Source organism: Xiphophorus couchianus, chromosome 11 (assembly GCF_001444195.1).
Source record: "Xiphophorus couchianus chromosome 11, X_couchianus-1.0, whole genome shotgun sequence".
Taxonomy (NCBI): Eukaryota; Metazoa; Chordata; class Actinopteri; order Cyprinodontiformes; family Poeciliidae; genus Xiphophorus; species Xiphophorus couchianus.
Genome location: NC_040238.1, coordinates 18,290,650 through 18,306,572, shown reverse-complemented (window position 1 = coordinate 18,306,572; position 15,923 = coordinate 18,290,650). Strand labels below are relative to the sequence as shown.

At 36.5% G+C, this 15,923-nt stretch overlaps 1 protein-coding gene across 5 annotated transcripts in view; it reads right to left on the bottom strand.

The window, feature by feature from the left end:
• Positions 1–15,923, bottom strand: part of dlg4a (discs, large homolog 4a (Drosophila)) — a 90,384-nt gene that overhangs the window by 21,305 nt on the left and 53,156 nt on the right. For 4 of the 5 annotated variants that reach the window (XM_028031599.1, XM_028031597.1, XM_028031598.1 and 1 more), the window contains exon 3: positions 10,286–10,342. In XM_028031599.1, the coding sequence (XP_027887400.1) occupies positions 10,286–10,342 (57 nt within the window). Of the gene's footprint in view, positions 1–2,253; positions 3,127–10,285; positions 10,343–15,923 lie in introns of those variants that run through there. The other variant, XM_028031600.1, reaches the window with a different exon arrangement.

Here is a 15,923-nt window from a genome sequence, read left to right as displayed (position 1 = left end):
CTGGGTCTACTGCTGAACACTACGTCAAACACATCTTTATCTGGTGGGAGAGATAATAAGTATAGCCGGCAGAAACTAAGCCTACAGTGCAGACAATTTCCCTGCAGGGAATTTGACAGTGTCCTCTCTCCCACTCTGTCAAGTCTTTCAGCATCAGGGACGGTGAGGATTTACAGGGCTTGGCTGCTCTTTCCCACCTATATTTCAGCACAAGCTATTCAGCCAAGCTCTCCTCTGGCATGCCTCTGCAGACGGCATTGCTTTTCATCCTCCACAGAGGAAGCATCTATATGTAGCAAGATTATTTCCTCAAATCAAGTCCGGACAATAAACTCACATACTTAAAGCTGTGGTCTTCACAGTAATGTTGTTCTTATAAAGCTTGTGTGCTTTTAGTCTCCTTGTTCAAGAGCAGCTTTATATTAATAAAGCAAAAATATTTAGAAACTGTTACTAGCTGGGACTGTACTGGTTGCTGCAGTGCACTGACTGTCTTTGTCTCCACATCTTGTAATCCTCAGAATGCTGCACCAACCGCTTTGTTGCTATATTTAGTATGTGTTCAGACTTCTCTATTGTTTGTTTCTAAAAAGGGATTTGCAACAAATCTTGTGAGTTTTGCTGGTGTATTGGAAACTTTTGCTGAAACACAAGTGAAAACATGCATTTTTCTCCTCAAAGCAAATCCACTGCCATTTGGCTCCACCCTGACTTACTGTCAGTAAAATGTTATTTTTCTTTAAAGATTTTTTTTGTGTGTGTGTGTCTGGTCACTTTTACTGACAGTAATCACACAGGAAATTGGCAAAGGGAGGAGGGTATGACATGTAGCGAAGGCCTCAAAGTGGCAAAGCCTCTGCAGATGAGACACCCATTTTACCACTATGCCCCCTTTCCATGCCAATAAAATGTTCTTTGAAATAAGACACTGAACTAAATAAATTCTTGAATGTGACTCACACATCTACTTATTCACCTCAACCACTATGCACCACTTTGTGATATAAGCGAGTGAATAAAAAACAATAAATAAACGCCACGAGAATTTTTTCTTAATGTTACACTGTGACATTTTGGAGGCTTCAAACCCAAACATAATAAATTAAATTGAATGCCTCCTATTGAAGGTTTTGTTTTTAAATGAACTGGAACAACATTAACATTTGTTGCAACCTAAACCGCTAACAAGTCATTTAAAAGCAAAGAGGAAGCATGCTAGTATTAGCCCTCAATTTGGCGTTAAGTTTAAACTGCCCTGCACAAAAACATCGTGATGAGACGCAAGATGTGAGTTTATTAAACCCGGTAGCTGTGTGTATTGAGGCTTTTTGTGTGTTTGGGAATGTAAAATTGTCCTGTGGAAACTCCTGTTAGAATATCAGTTGCTAAATTACTGTGCAGGACACTGGATACTGTTGTCTAATGACCAGTCTTGGACATGCAGGACTCAGGATTTATCTTCCAAAGACCTGCCAAGACCTGCTGGCAAATAAGTTTGGATCTTGAAACAAAAACCTGATTTGAACCAGTATATCCACTGGTTTGGAGCTCTGTTTGTAGGCTAGCTTGCTAATAAGCTAACGCAGGAAGATTTGGTTTAAACATCTACAGCTATATCTACAGCTGTAAATGTCAGTAAATATTAATACATCAATGTTTATTAAAATGCAGGATTTCCCTGAGTGTGTTATAAGCCTGGAGGGCCTCCAGGCTTTACTTGTGCCTCCACCAGGCTTGGCATTGTTAGTTTATCTTAGTTTTTTTTTAAATTATTGCCTTTTAGTAAGACTTTATAGTTGGTGTTTAGGCATTAATTTTACAGTCTTCCAATAACGCATAATTATCAAGTGATATTTTCACATTTCTGTCAACTTTAAAAATGTTCTAACTCAAAAACACAGCAGGTCGCTGGATGAATGACGGCCCTACCACCCGCTCAGGGTGGTAGGGCTGGTGCTCAACCAGGCTTAGCAAGTTTTCTGGTGGAAATCCTGAAATGTATCTCATTGGTTTTAACTTGACTCAGTCTTGGTTGGTCCAATTAACTACATTGCCAGTATGTTATTTTAATGCATATACCTACATATCAGACTGATTTTAATGAAGCATTAAACACTCATTACAATATTTGCTATGATCACATATGAATTCTCAGATTGAATGACAAAAATAAATAAATAAAATCCAGTTATGATGACAGCTTTTGCATTCAGCACCAAGTAAGGAACCTAGGTGTCTTTAAAACTTGCCTACCATCTTATGACGTCGATACTTCTTGGCTTTCCGTACATTACTGAGGAATCTGCTGCCCATCTTCTTTGCGTACCACACAGACATGAACATCACGCCGCTGTTTCAAAAAAGCAAACTGCTGGTAATCCACATCAAACTCTGCTGGGGGCCCAATAAGACCAATAGAAGTGGATAAAGAAAGCTCTAGAAGCTTTGGAACCTCTTCAAAGTGCAACCAAAAAAATGAGAGCAAACCGATCCAGTGGGCTTTGGCCCTGGCATAATGAAGAAATCATGGAAAACCAGACTGCTTCAAATAAAAAAAATATCTTTTCCAATCAACACAACCCCTTTGAGCCTACATTCAGTCTAAATAAAACATGATGCCAAAGTTAGACTGCCTCAAGACATGGGATGCTGCTTTAAAACCATTTCAGATCCAGGATCACAGAGCACAGCCCAATTAGTGGTTCCTTCTTCCTGAGTGTGGACTGGAGACTTTAGCAGAGAATGCTCAGCTCCATCCACCAACGTCTGAGTTGTAAAAATCGCTTCTAGCCAGTGTGGCTCTTCGGTTTCTCAGAGCGGCTCATCCGTCATCAGAAAACATAAAAACGAGACAAAAAAAAGTGGATCTTGCCGTCCTCCGGTCTCCTTGCACTGCGATGACGGTGGCTCTCTGCTGCTGCTGGTCTGTGCTCAGAAGGAGAGCAGTTCATTTTTATTGCTGCCACTGTTCGGCACCCCTCCCATCCTCACTGCTGAGGGAGAGCGCGAGGAAGTTTGATGCCGATTAATTAGCTGTCTCTCTGCGTAATGTCTGCTCTGGTGATGTGAGAGGGGGAGGATGTATTCTTTGACTGAACCTCGAAGGACAGGCAGCTCAAAATGACCGGACTCCTCCACAGAACCGCAAACCGAAGGAGACTGGACTGCGAACTTCATCCTATAAGTGCAAAAATATTTTAAACACGATGACACCGGGGTGAAGACTCTCGTCATTCACAGTCGATCACTTATGATCTGATTTTTTTATATTCAAGTCTCCAAGAAACCGGTTCCATTTTCAGTCTCCAAATGTGCTGATGTTATCAAACCGAAGTCTAAGTATTTGTCACATCTCGTGTAACAACATGGACCAAATTTGAAGTGTTTGTGTAATCAATAAAAGCATAAATAAATTAATATCCATTATTGAGAAGAATTAAGACCAATTATGCCTAAAGTCAATAACATGTCTTATATCTAAATTGCTAAGATGTTGACATATTCACACAAGATCTCCAACAAATTTGCATCTGCACTGTAGCAAAAACACAATTTTTTAAATATGTAATAGTAAATTAATTTCGACTGTAAGGGGTTATAAACTTTTATTTTATTTTATATAAACTATTATAAACTTTTCAAAACGTTTACCCAGTTTCAACTAAACAGAGCCCTATAACTCATATGTTTAACTCTAATGAAGTCAAAAAACTCAATCATTTTTAAAATAAAACCTGATTCTGAAAATTTGTCATAATGTTTGAATTCATGTAAAAAAAACAAAAAACAACTCCATACAGGACCTGAATACCTTCTCTTAATGCAACAATACATATGTATAAAAATAAAACCATTATTTAAACAGTGAATGTCACTTGGTAACTGACGCTGTGTCACATAAAATTGGAATCTTCAACCCCTTGTCATTATCGCCAACCATTTTTACATTGCTTTGGTGTGGTGTGTGTTGGCTTAATCGCCTTATCTTCTACGGGTACGTTTGTAAATCACAAAAAATATGAGAACTCCAGAAATGTTATTTCTAAATAACGATCAACCGAAAACATCCAAATTAAAACGTATGCATAGATCAGGTTCTGTGTCATGTCTTTGCTGAATTTATTTCCTAATTCCTAAAGACTTGAATTGAAGATACTCTTTCTCTGTGTCAGCGACTTTTCCACTAATACTCCTCATGCTTCACAACATGCTGTCGTGGTCAAGCACAAGAATTTGACTAAAAAGAAATAACCATGGCGAATGTTGAAATGAAAACCCTAAACTATCTCCAGAAAGTCTGGAGAGCTATTTCAAAACTGAGACCACTTCAAAAGGTCTGCCTCTTCGGACCACACATAAAACTTTAGAGCGGTCCAGTGTATTTTTACTTTTTATCTTTAAAACTTTGAAAAGTTGGGGACATTGACTGTCATGTTTAAAAGTTGAGCTTTCCTTTTCTGCAAGCAAACATCTATCACAGTTATGTAATGTATGTGGACCTTGCATCTAGAGGCTTTGCAGAACCAATACATTTATGTAAGGGCAGACTGATGGAGAAACCTTTCAGCTGGCGGTTTCCCTCTGTTAAATAAACTGTTTACCTTTACTCTAACGTCTAATGCTCCTTGCTGTTCAGAATGCAGGAATATCTCCCCCCTATTCTCATCTAACATGAACACTGTTCTCTTCCTTTCTCTGTGTGTGCATATTTTTTCCTCCTCCTCCTCCTCCTCCTCCTCTCTCGCCTCTTCTTCCCAAGAGACCTGAGCTGCGGCTGCACAGTAATTACACTGAAGCTGCAGGGACATATTTAAACATTTATTAAAGAAAAGTCAGCAGGTAGGAGAAGATGAAGGTAAAAGCCAGATACTGACCGGACAGGAGTGCACAATAAATGAGGAAGGATCTCAACAGAGGAACACCAATGGGGGGAAAGCACCGTAGAAAACAGCAGGTTTGTTAGTACAAAAAGCAGCTGCATCGGGACATTTTAGCGGATGAATTTGCGTCAAGCAAATCTCAAGAGTTGGCTGTTTTATCTCAATCAGGTTTCCGAATCAGAGTCCTGCAGTAAAGGAACAAAAAATATTAAAAGTTCCACTTTTTGATAGTAGAAGAGCATAAGTAGTTATGCTATATAGAAACTTTTTTACATAGACTTTAAAAAGTTCATACCAAAACGCTTCTTACATCTTTTTAGTAAAATGCAAGAAAAAGACTGGCAACATTGTTCTCTGCCTGCACGGTGCAAATAATCTTGCAGCTCGGCCCCTCCCCCACCTGTTGCTGATGGTCAGTTGGCTGAAAGAGAACTATTGCACTAATTTCCTTTTAGAAACTCAACTGATTAGAACAACTTTTAAAAGTGGAAAAAAAGAGACTATAAAAATGCTGCCCATCACAACTTGGACTAGAGTGTTTGTTAAGAAGCCCACTGCAGGCTAGTTAACAGGCTGCCAAAATAATTAACCAGTTAATATCAGCATTAGCCTACAAAAAGCAAAATGACTAAATTCATAATATTCAGCACAAACGTGGCAGGTGTTTATATTTTGATTTTGTCTATTTACTGTATCCAATTTGAAATAATAATACACGACATGTTTTTGACAAAAATATTATTACTAATCATTTGTTTGCCTTATTATTTTAGCTAAAGGAGAAATAATTGTTGCTTTTCTTTGTTGAATGGTATCCTTTCTTTTGGGCCCTTCAACCATTAGTTGATAGAGCAACTTCCAACATGTTGTAGTCAAAGTTTCTAAGCAACTGTGAGCAAAGGCGAATAGAGAACTGTGGGAAGAAAATCTGCAATACATTAGATCAAACTGTTCACAAAGGCCGCATCAGTTCAAATGTGCTTAAGATGTGTTTGCATAGACTAATATTTAAAAGACATTAAACAAATTTTCCTCAACCAACCAAGATAGGGGAAAGTCTTTGATTAGCTGTGCTTATAGTCAATACGATCGGCATTTTTAATTATTTAAAAAAAAATGAAATTCAGGCATAATTAAAGAAAAATAAAATCCCTATAGCGATTCTCTGACGCAGCTTGCATGTGCGAAGAAGAGAAACTTTTCACAAGATGAGTTGGAGACGTTCCTGGGTAAAGTCGAGGAACAAGAACATATTTTGTTTGGGACACCGTTTTCTGTCATTGAGGCCAATCTCTAGAGGAGTTAGTTGGACAGTGTGTCAATGTTGAGCCTTCACAAGCAGAACAGAGTAAAACATGGTGAAGATGGAGGTCAGAGAGATTAATGTCTGGCAATCACCAAAAAAAAAAAAAAAAAAAGACCAAACCAGATCAAAGTAAAATGTGAGCCTGAGGCATTTCAGATTTTACGCTTGCACTTTTCCCCATTAACATTACAAATGTGGTAGAGCAGTCCAAAACTGTAATTCAACCAGCGAAAAAACAGAAAACTGGATCTGGTCAAGAAGCCACCCGCCCCATGCTGGACCAGCCTTTAGTCGGTTCTGTTGATTACAATTAATGAATTCTGGACTGAACCAAACCACCAAGCCACAGCGGTGTAAGTAGGACTTGCACATCACATATAATTTCTACTCTGAAAGAATGAAAATGCTTCATCTTTGTCTTATGATGGTGTTTCAGTCACAATAGAGAAACTGGCTCTTGCAATAAACTGCTCTTAAATTTTGGCTTATTCAACATAATCATATGGTAATTTGATAAACCTGGTTAATGTGCTCTATATACATCTGTGTCTTTAAATACAGACCGCCTTTACACTGCACCGTTGGCTCTTATTTCTAATGAGGCTGGAGACATTGTACGGAAAGGTAATTTCTGCATCACTTTTCAGATGTTTTAATATCTAACGGCATGCACTCGTATTTATTACTTTTTCGTCATGTGTCTCTGGTGTGTATAATAATTATTTTCACATCATCAACCCCTTCCCAGCTCACCCTCTAAGTGTCGCCAGTGGGCCAGTAAATCTGGAAATATGCATAAGCAAGCTGTGAATACAACATGGAGCTGCTGACGTTTCACTTAGCTTTCTTCTTCTGCCTGCCTTGTTTGAGTGATTGAGTTTGGCCAAACTACACGTTTTATCAACAGTCAAATTGCTTTAGTCACGCCAGTCTAAAGCTAGGCTATAGTTATAACTGTATCAGTTTGTGCTTAATTTGGTAATCAGGTAAAACTTTGGCTACCGTGAACACATGAGCTGGTCGGATCTGACCTGGGAGCCACTGTTTAGCAATTTCATTGTTAGCATGCCAACCAGATGTTTCAGAGTGATGTGGAAAAAAAACAACAACCACTTTTTGTCCTACCATCACAAATGTGAAGGCAGAGAGGTAATGACAGTCCTCAGACCTAAATCCAATCTAAAGAGAAGCGTAAGAGAGAATACCGGACTTTGGACGATTTAGCGATTGCACAATCTCTTATTTGAAGCATGCAGGTTTATCAGTAAGAGTCTAAATATTAATAGGTTCTATTTTCTTTCTCTTCTGCCAGAACATTGCTGTCTTTAGATGCTCCTCGTCCTGTTGCTTGGTATCTGTATCCAGCTTATGCAGCTTTATCAGATTAAGGAGTTCTTGCTATTTCTGCTTTCTGGCTGTTTGTCTGGCTGTGGAATTTGCCTGCATTTTGGTCCTTTGTCTTCATTTCCAAACTTCTGACAGATGAAAATTAAATTCAACTTCTATTTTTGGTTTCTGATAATGATTTCAGAATCTTAAAACCAATTTGGTCCTGCGAATCCACTCTACTTCATCTTGGCCATGTCTCAATTTGATCATTTCTGTTGCGACGGCTCAACTACTGTTCTGTTGCTCATCTTTTCCCACAGTGCATATGTAGTTTGATCTAATTAGTTGTGAGCTATAAAACTCTTCTTGCTGTTTTAATTTTCTATTCACCTGCTGCTCCATGAGGATTTTACAGACTGAAATTTTGGATTTTTGTTAGCAGACCTTTGTAGAGGAAACTGATAGATTTAGCAACAAGAGAAAACTTCATCACAAACTCCTTTAGTCTCATTGGCATCCATTTAATTTAGATTTAGTCCAAAATATACCAAGGCAACCTAGGAAACCACAGTGCCAGCCCATATAAGAGAATTCGGAAACAAAAAGGGAATGTTAATATTTTATCAAACACACAAAAACGAAATTTTTTTTTATACTTACAGGATTAGAGGATCTGTTAAGATGAGACATGTTTTGCTTATACAGCAAGGATCTCCTCTTTTAAAGAACAACTTGTTCAATTTCTTATCATTTGAATTAATTAAAAATATTAACAGCATGATATTTAAATCGGAACTTTCTTCGTTCACATGAAACAAGAGGTGATGTGACTCACTGTTTGAGCATCTACATGAAAAGTTGTTTCACAATGTGAAAAACGTGTCTAATTGCTTTACATACAATTTTTCAAATAACTGATGTAATTTCCATCTAAAGCACCTCTTTGCTAAATCATGCACACAACCCAAAGACCTCTCCCTCTCTTGCCAAACCCTTGCGGTGTTTCCAGAGACAATCTTACCCATAAATCAATGGGATCCTGGACTGAAACTGGCAAACCCTACACCATTAAAGCAATAAAGAGACAGACTGACGACACCACCTACACATCAATGACAACCACATGGGCACGATGCCACCAGCAAAGACTTAGACACACTCAAAGGCATTACTGCAATGCATCTTTAGGGCAGTACGCATTTTACTGAAGCAGCGAAGAAAATGTAATGCACTCATCTGCAGAATGAAAGATTTCTGCATACCACTACGGAGACGCATGTGTGCTTTTCTGGTTGATGAGTTTCTGCTGTACATGTTGTCTCCGACTGTTTACAGTTTAATTACAAACATACCGTATTAGAAGATTTCTATACAGCGTCAGGGTGGGTATAGAAAAACAAGATGAGATGAAAACAATAAAAATGGGAATTTTGGAGTGTATTAGATATGGACCTTGGAAAAATTTCAATATATTTACTCAGTTTAAATTGTAACAAATGAAAAAAAATGCTTGCAAAGTATTTTAATTGATATTTAACTGGAACTAGCACTTTAATACTGAATGGGATGCAGGCAAGCAACTGTAAGACTGATATGTATATTCAAACACAGACAAATAAAAAAACATATATATATAGTATATATATAGAGAGAGAAAGTGTAGTTTGAATGCTGGACACATCCAGGCTGCAGGTTTTAATTTGTATACATACATATATATACACATACTGTATATATATGCAGAAAAGCATGTTTTCTGCATACAAAAAATTGACAAATATTCCCCAATGCAGAAGTGAAGTTTAGGCAAACACAAAACAAATTAGTTATTGCTATTTAATCAAATAAAAAGTTTGAACTATTTTGACAAAATGTAAGAAATTTAGCTTTTTCTAATATGATTTCTACTTAAAAGTATTGATTAAAAGAACTTTCAAATTTGTGCTGTTTTACACCAAGTTTGTTTTCAGTTCTAATGCATAGCACAGCCCTGGAAAAATAGGAGAAGTCTTAAAATAAATCAATCTTTTATTGTGCGTACAAAATCTCAGACTTTCATTTAATGGGATGGAAATTATGGTACGATATGCGTATATCTAGAAAGGCATAAGAGGCAGCGTTTCAGTGTACCGCTATTCCATAATGCACACGCTTTGCCCTGCAATAAAAAGTTATAGTACATGAGTCAAGTGCAACCTGTCTGATCATAAAACTGTTCCACTGGTGCAACATAAATGTCTTCTCAAGGTTATGAAAGTCAGTGGGTGCAGTCTAACACTGCCACCTACAGGATCCAGTGTGTCCTGCAAAAGATTACATGTTCTTAACCCCCCATTTTACACCTTCAAGGCTCGAGGCATCGCTGAGTGTGTTTGTGGGTTTTTCTTGAGCCATAACTGATTCTGTAGAAATGTCCTCATGCACTGAAGTACTGCAGTGCAAAGAAGCAGCATATTTTGTGTCCAGAAGTAGACAGTGACCACCAGCAGAACGAATCTGCTTGACAGAGAAGATTCAAATGACACTGATAAAGAATGAATACACTGAAATGACACGGAAATTCATGACCTCATAAATATAACAGTGAGCATTAAATACAGATGAATGGGCAGCCGACAACCAGCCACACAAAACGCAAAACAGGAAGTGAGGATTGAAAATATTAAAAAAGAAAAAACTGAGAAAAAAAAATCCCGCTTTTGGATGATGATAGATGATGACACTGCTGATGTTACCGTTGACAGAGTATCACGGATCGCCGTGGTCTTACCAGTGTGGAAACTGCGGAGGTGTACATTGGAGTGTGTCCCGTGGACATCAACACAGGCTGTAAAACAACAGAAGGGACAGGGTAATTGTGCAGGACGTGCGGATGGGTAAAGGGGAGAACAGCGGGCACTATGTAGTTTCACGTTATCTCATCATTTGTGAAATATGCCAAATAATTCTGAAGATTATTGAGAAATCTATGTTAAGTGTGACGTATACATCGTCTAGGGAAACGATACATACACACCCTGAACTTTTTTCACATTTTGCCAGGTCACAAACAGAAACTTGAATGTAATTTAGTTTTTACATAAAGTAGAACATTATTGTGAAGTAGAATTAAAATAAAACATGGCTTTCTGTTTTTTTTCCTTTACAGGTACAGTACAGGTGTGGCACATTTTGGCTGCAGTTACACCTACGGTTCTTCTGCTGTGTGTCTCTAAGAGTTTTATGCAACGAGACAAAAATATTTCTATCTACCACCATAAAACAAATAGCCCAGGCTAAGTCAAATTGGATGTAAAGTATGTGGAAACAGCACATTTAAATTGTAAGATTCTTAATTAAATTTAGGTCTGGACTTTGACTTGACCACTCTAACACATCTATAAGGCTGGGTGTTTGTTTAGCATTATTGTCTTTATTTCCAGAATTCCCATATATTTATCATCTTTGTTCCTACGGTAGAAATGACCTCCTCAGCATTATGCTGCCAACACCATGTTTCACATTGGGTGTGGTGTTTTAAGGGTGATGTTTGACAGTGGCATTTTTGAAAGCCATGCATCTTCTTGTATTTATTTTGTAAAGGGAAACATGTGGCAGCAGTGTAACAAAAGGCGAAAAATAGGCATGAAAACAGTCGCAAAGCATGAAGATACAATCATACTGTTGACTGTATGATTGAAAAACACTTTATGAGACTTGCAACAATCTTCTTGCAAATTTAACTTTATTCAGAGAAGCTGGAAAAATATTACCTAACTCTCCTACCCTTTCTATATTATGTTTGATGTATCAAAGCCTTGAATCTTTATAAATAAATTACAAATTTAAATCATTAGCTAGAATAGAGTCAGAATTGCAGAACACAGCATGGGGTCAGCGTTTGCTCATAAATAAGATAGTTAAGATATGAATAAAAAGCAGAATCAATTCAAACAGCACATCTGTTTATGCCTCTTAAATGTGTGTGAGGCTCTGCACAGCTGAAACAGCCACTCTGAAAACTCCCTTTTTACAATTAACAGCAGTGTTGTGGCTGCTATGCACTGCAAAGGTTTTAGCTACCAGCAGTGCAAACTGAGGTCTTAGTATTTAGACAGCTGTGTTGATGTATTCCAGCACAATACTAATCAAGAGGAAACCATCCCATTTTTTTTTTCTTTAATTTTGCTCACTTTTTCTCAAAATCAAACTGTCCCTTATTTAATGGGTTCATTGGAAATGTTATAGGCTTTTCTCGCTCTGTTGCAAATGAAGAGCAGCGCAATTAGGCTGTGAGATATTGCTTATTTGTTATTCCTTCTCTGTAAGTTTCCTTTAAGCTGTAGAGTTTCAAACACCAGAACCTGTTAATATATTTGAGCTTTAGTTAATTTTCTGCTGCCAGCGTCGGGTGATGAGCCAGGGAAGGAGAGCAGGAAGAAGGTGAGCAGGATGAAAAAGGGGGGCAAAAGGCGAAAATTCATTAGAAACGTGGAAAAAATCCCTTTTAAACTAGACTTACCTTCTGGTAAAAAAAAAAAATATATATATATATATATATATATATATATATATATACAGTATACAGTACAGACCAAAAGTTTGGACACACCTTTTAATTCAATGAATTTCCTTTATTTTCATGACTATTAACATTGTAGATTCACACTGAAGGCATCAAAACTATGAATAACACATGTGGAAATATGCACTAAACAAAAAAGTGTAAAACAACTGAAAATACCCCTTATATCCTAGTTTCTTCAAAGTAGCAACCTTTTGCTGTGATTACTGCTTTGCACACACTCTGCATTTTCTTGATGAGCTTCAAGAGGTCGTCACCTGAAATGGTTTTCACTTCATAGGTCAACCTGCCCTGTCAGGTTAATAAGTGGGATTTATTGCCTTATAAATAGTCATGAAAATAAAGAAAACCCATTGAATTAGAAAGGTGCGTCCAAACTTTTGGTCTGTACTATATATATATATATATATATACATACTGTATATATATGCAGAAATAAAGGGTCTATTAGTGTTTTGGTTGTCATGGTACTGTGAGGAGGAAGTCCTTATGTGAAGAGTAACCACATCAATCATGAATACCAACCATTGTCATCATCATTGTCATCATCAATCACATGATCATTGTTGTGCAACATTCCTTTATAAGTTATATTGACATAAAAAGAAACCAAAACTAAAATCACATATAAGTAAAATCATAATCTCTCACTAAACATTTTAGAAAAAGTGATTTTAGTGGTGAAATTGTTCATTCAGAGGTCAATCTGCCTTACAATAGGAAATAATCATTTTAAGCAAATTAACAGCAGCACAACTGTTACAGTAAACATAAGTCGTTTTGTTTTTTAAAATTAGCCTTTACTTTTTAATTTTGATCAGACAATCTAAAAAATGTTTAATTACTAATTCTTGTTTCCTTAGGGTTTAAATGTGAGCAAACAAAGAGGCCCAATTCATTTAGCCATTTATATTTATCTTGCCACTTTGCACAGTGAGAAGGATGCAGCAACATCTTGGGATCATCGTGTCTCCATAATGGGACTGAAATTTCAAGCTAAATCACCGCCCACAGGTTCAGTGAGGAAAATGTAGTAAAGTACGCCATGTTCACTGTTAAACACAGTTGAGGATCTGTGAAGCTGTGGGTCTTTTTCTCATTCAAAAGCCCTGAGTGTCATGTTAGAGGCACTAGATCATTCACGCTTTAAAATACCAGAATATTTGAATTGAAAACTGTGAATTTCTGACTGAAAACTGAAAAAAATATCTTCACTGCTGCGTCATAGGATAATCTAAATCATATGAACAAATCAACAAGAAATGGTCGACCGCATACAAAATCTAAATACATATCCCTTTATGAGTGGGCTCATGTGGAGAGAAGAGAGCATAAAACATCACCCTGGAATCTGGATGATTTAGCGATTATGGAAAGAGGAGAAGGCATACACTTTGTGGTAAAACGTTACAGAGGGAGACCAAAAGCTACTTTATTATCAGAACGGTTTTGTACAAACAATGCCATTGATGATTTTGTGTTCTATTGGTGTTTTGAATTCATTTTAAAATTTTGCCCAAACCACATCTGGCTCACATAAGTCATATTGTGCACAGCATCACCACTGACAACTTTTTAAAGACTTATATTCATACTGAAGTGATTTTAAAATGTGTTTTAATTGCAAATCTCATGAAAAAAACAGGCCCCTTGTTTTTACTGACTAGTAATAAATTAGTAATAGGAACTCAGCCATCATTATTGTATCTTTCATGACCTTGAGTAACAGCAACACATTATAGCAAATACAGACAGATATAATTACATAAAAAACACTACTTTAGTAATCCAGGTGCAGATAATTTCAGAAGTAAACTTAATCTTAAGTATCACACCTAAAACTCGTCAGTTAAGCCTGCTTTTCAAAGACTATCAAAAGGATTTTGAGCTTTGCTTTTAAGCAGCATCCATGTGTTAATTATGCATTTTCAGTGTATTTTTGCGTTTCTGCCTTCCAGAGGATTCTCACACTTCCATAACATGATTCACACAGTTAATTTTGATCTAAATAAGTCCAAAACATTTTTTTTTTCCATTGCAGTGAATTCAGTTCTCCCAGAAGAGAAGAGTAGCACAAAGCTTAATAATAAATAATAGCAGTAACCCACAAATAGAAATGGAGTAAGTCAGGTTTAGGCAAACATTGCAAACAAGCTGACATGGTATGCTCCCAGTGGATTTTTTTAAGACTGCATTTCAACTCACAACTTCCAGAGCTCCTAAGATGCATGTACATACGCACATATATACATAATCAAGGCAGCTAAAAGAAAACAATATTGCCAAAAACACTTTTCAAAAAGGCTTTTCATTGGCCATTTTAAACAGTACAAAAGGAAAATAGAGATGGAAATTGAAACAGCTTGTCTGTCCTTTACTTCAAGGTAAAGTGGCCTCAATGGTTTAAAGCCAAGATACCAAAAATCTGCAGAAATTTGAAGTATGTACAAACACTGCTGGTGGACTGATGCACAAAATTAAATGTTCCAGGGTCACTGGTTATGTAATGATGTGGAATTAACATAATTTTAGAGATCTCAAGTCCTCTGCATATATTAAACGCTTTTAGACATGTGATGGTACTTGACTAATGTCTTTGCATCTTGTAGACACATTTTGGTACAGACTATAATACAGATCACTTCAGAAATAGTAGCCAACACATCCTAAAAGGTAGCTCTTTGGTAGCCTTCAGAGTGTAATCTAATGTAGGCAACAAGATTGCATATAATATAAAATGCCAGCACAAAAAAGGGAGTATATGGTTTATTTTAGAGTCAGAAAAAGTTGGCATTTTAAAGTGATTGAACAAAATAAACTGTTCCTTTTGCTGCACAAACTGTATTTGTTGATAGTCATATTAATTTTGTTTAGTTTAATTACATTTACTCATGTAACCAAACTAAAATATGCATTATAGATGCCCCATAAAATGTTATGTGCAAAATAAATCCTAATTTCCCAGCGTTAGTAATTAGAATTAGACAACTGGAACAGCTGCACGATTAGTTATATAAAACATTCTGTTTGTTTTATATTTTATTGCCTTTGTATATTTTAATGTAACCAGTTGTTGAAACAACACATGAAATGTGAGAGAATAATAGAGTGCATGTACAAGATTCAATTGGGATGTAACTTAAAATGGACAGAGGCGTAGAGAGATTGAATTTAACTCTCCAGTAAAGAGTTTTCACTTTACATGAAAGATAAAAATCAATTACAACTTTTGAATCTTGAAAAGTTAAAGTGTCATTTGATTCCATATGAATGATACACTTAAAACAGAGATAACTTATATGATACATAAACAATAGTTGTGCAAGGACACATCCTTGTGGAACAACTGTAGACATCTTTTTAACAAATGATTAATGATATCTGCTTTTAATCCTGGAGTATCTTAATAATTTCATGTGCTGCTTGTATTACATTGTTTTGCTACATTTTGATGTGTTGCAAACTTTGTGACTAACATTATGTTATTTATACAACATAATTATTCATTTAGTTATTCTGACTCTGTGAATCGGTGGAAAAAGACAAAGCACGACCAACTGAAACAAAAAAAACTAAAGACCTAATTTCTTGGTGCATCCAGCTGATTGTCAGAAGTAAATGTTTTTGATGCAGCTCATATGCACTTGGTTTAACTTCCACAGCAAAACATTATTGTAATATATTCGTGCCATAATAACTAACACTAGGGGACAATGTGTATGCAAATTTGGCTAACTGTGTTTATGGTAATGATGAGACACGTTTTAGGAAAAAAAAAAGTATAAAAAAGACATAAATATGTTTTAAAATGGATGTTGTATTGGTCATAAATGAATAACTACAG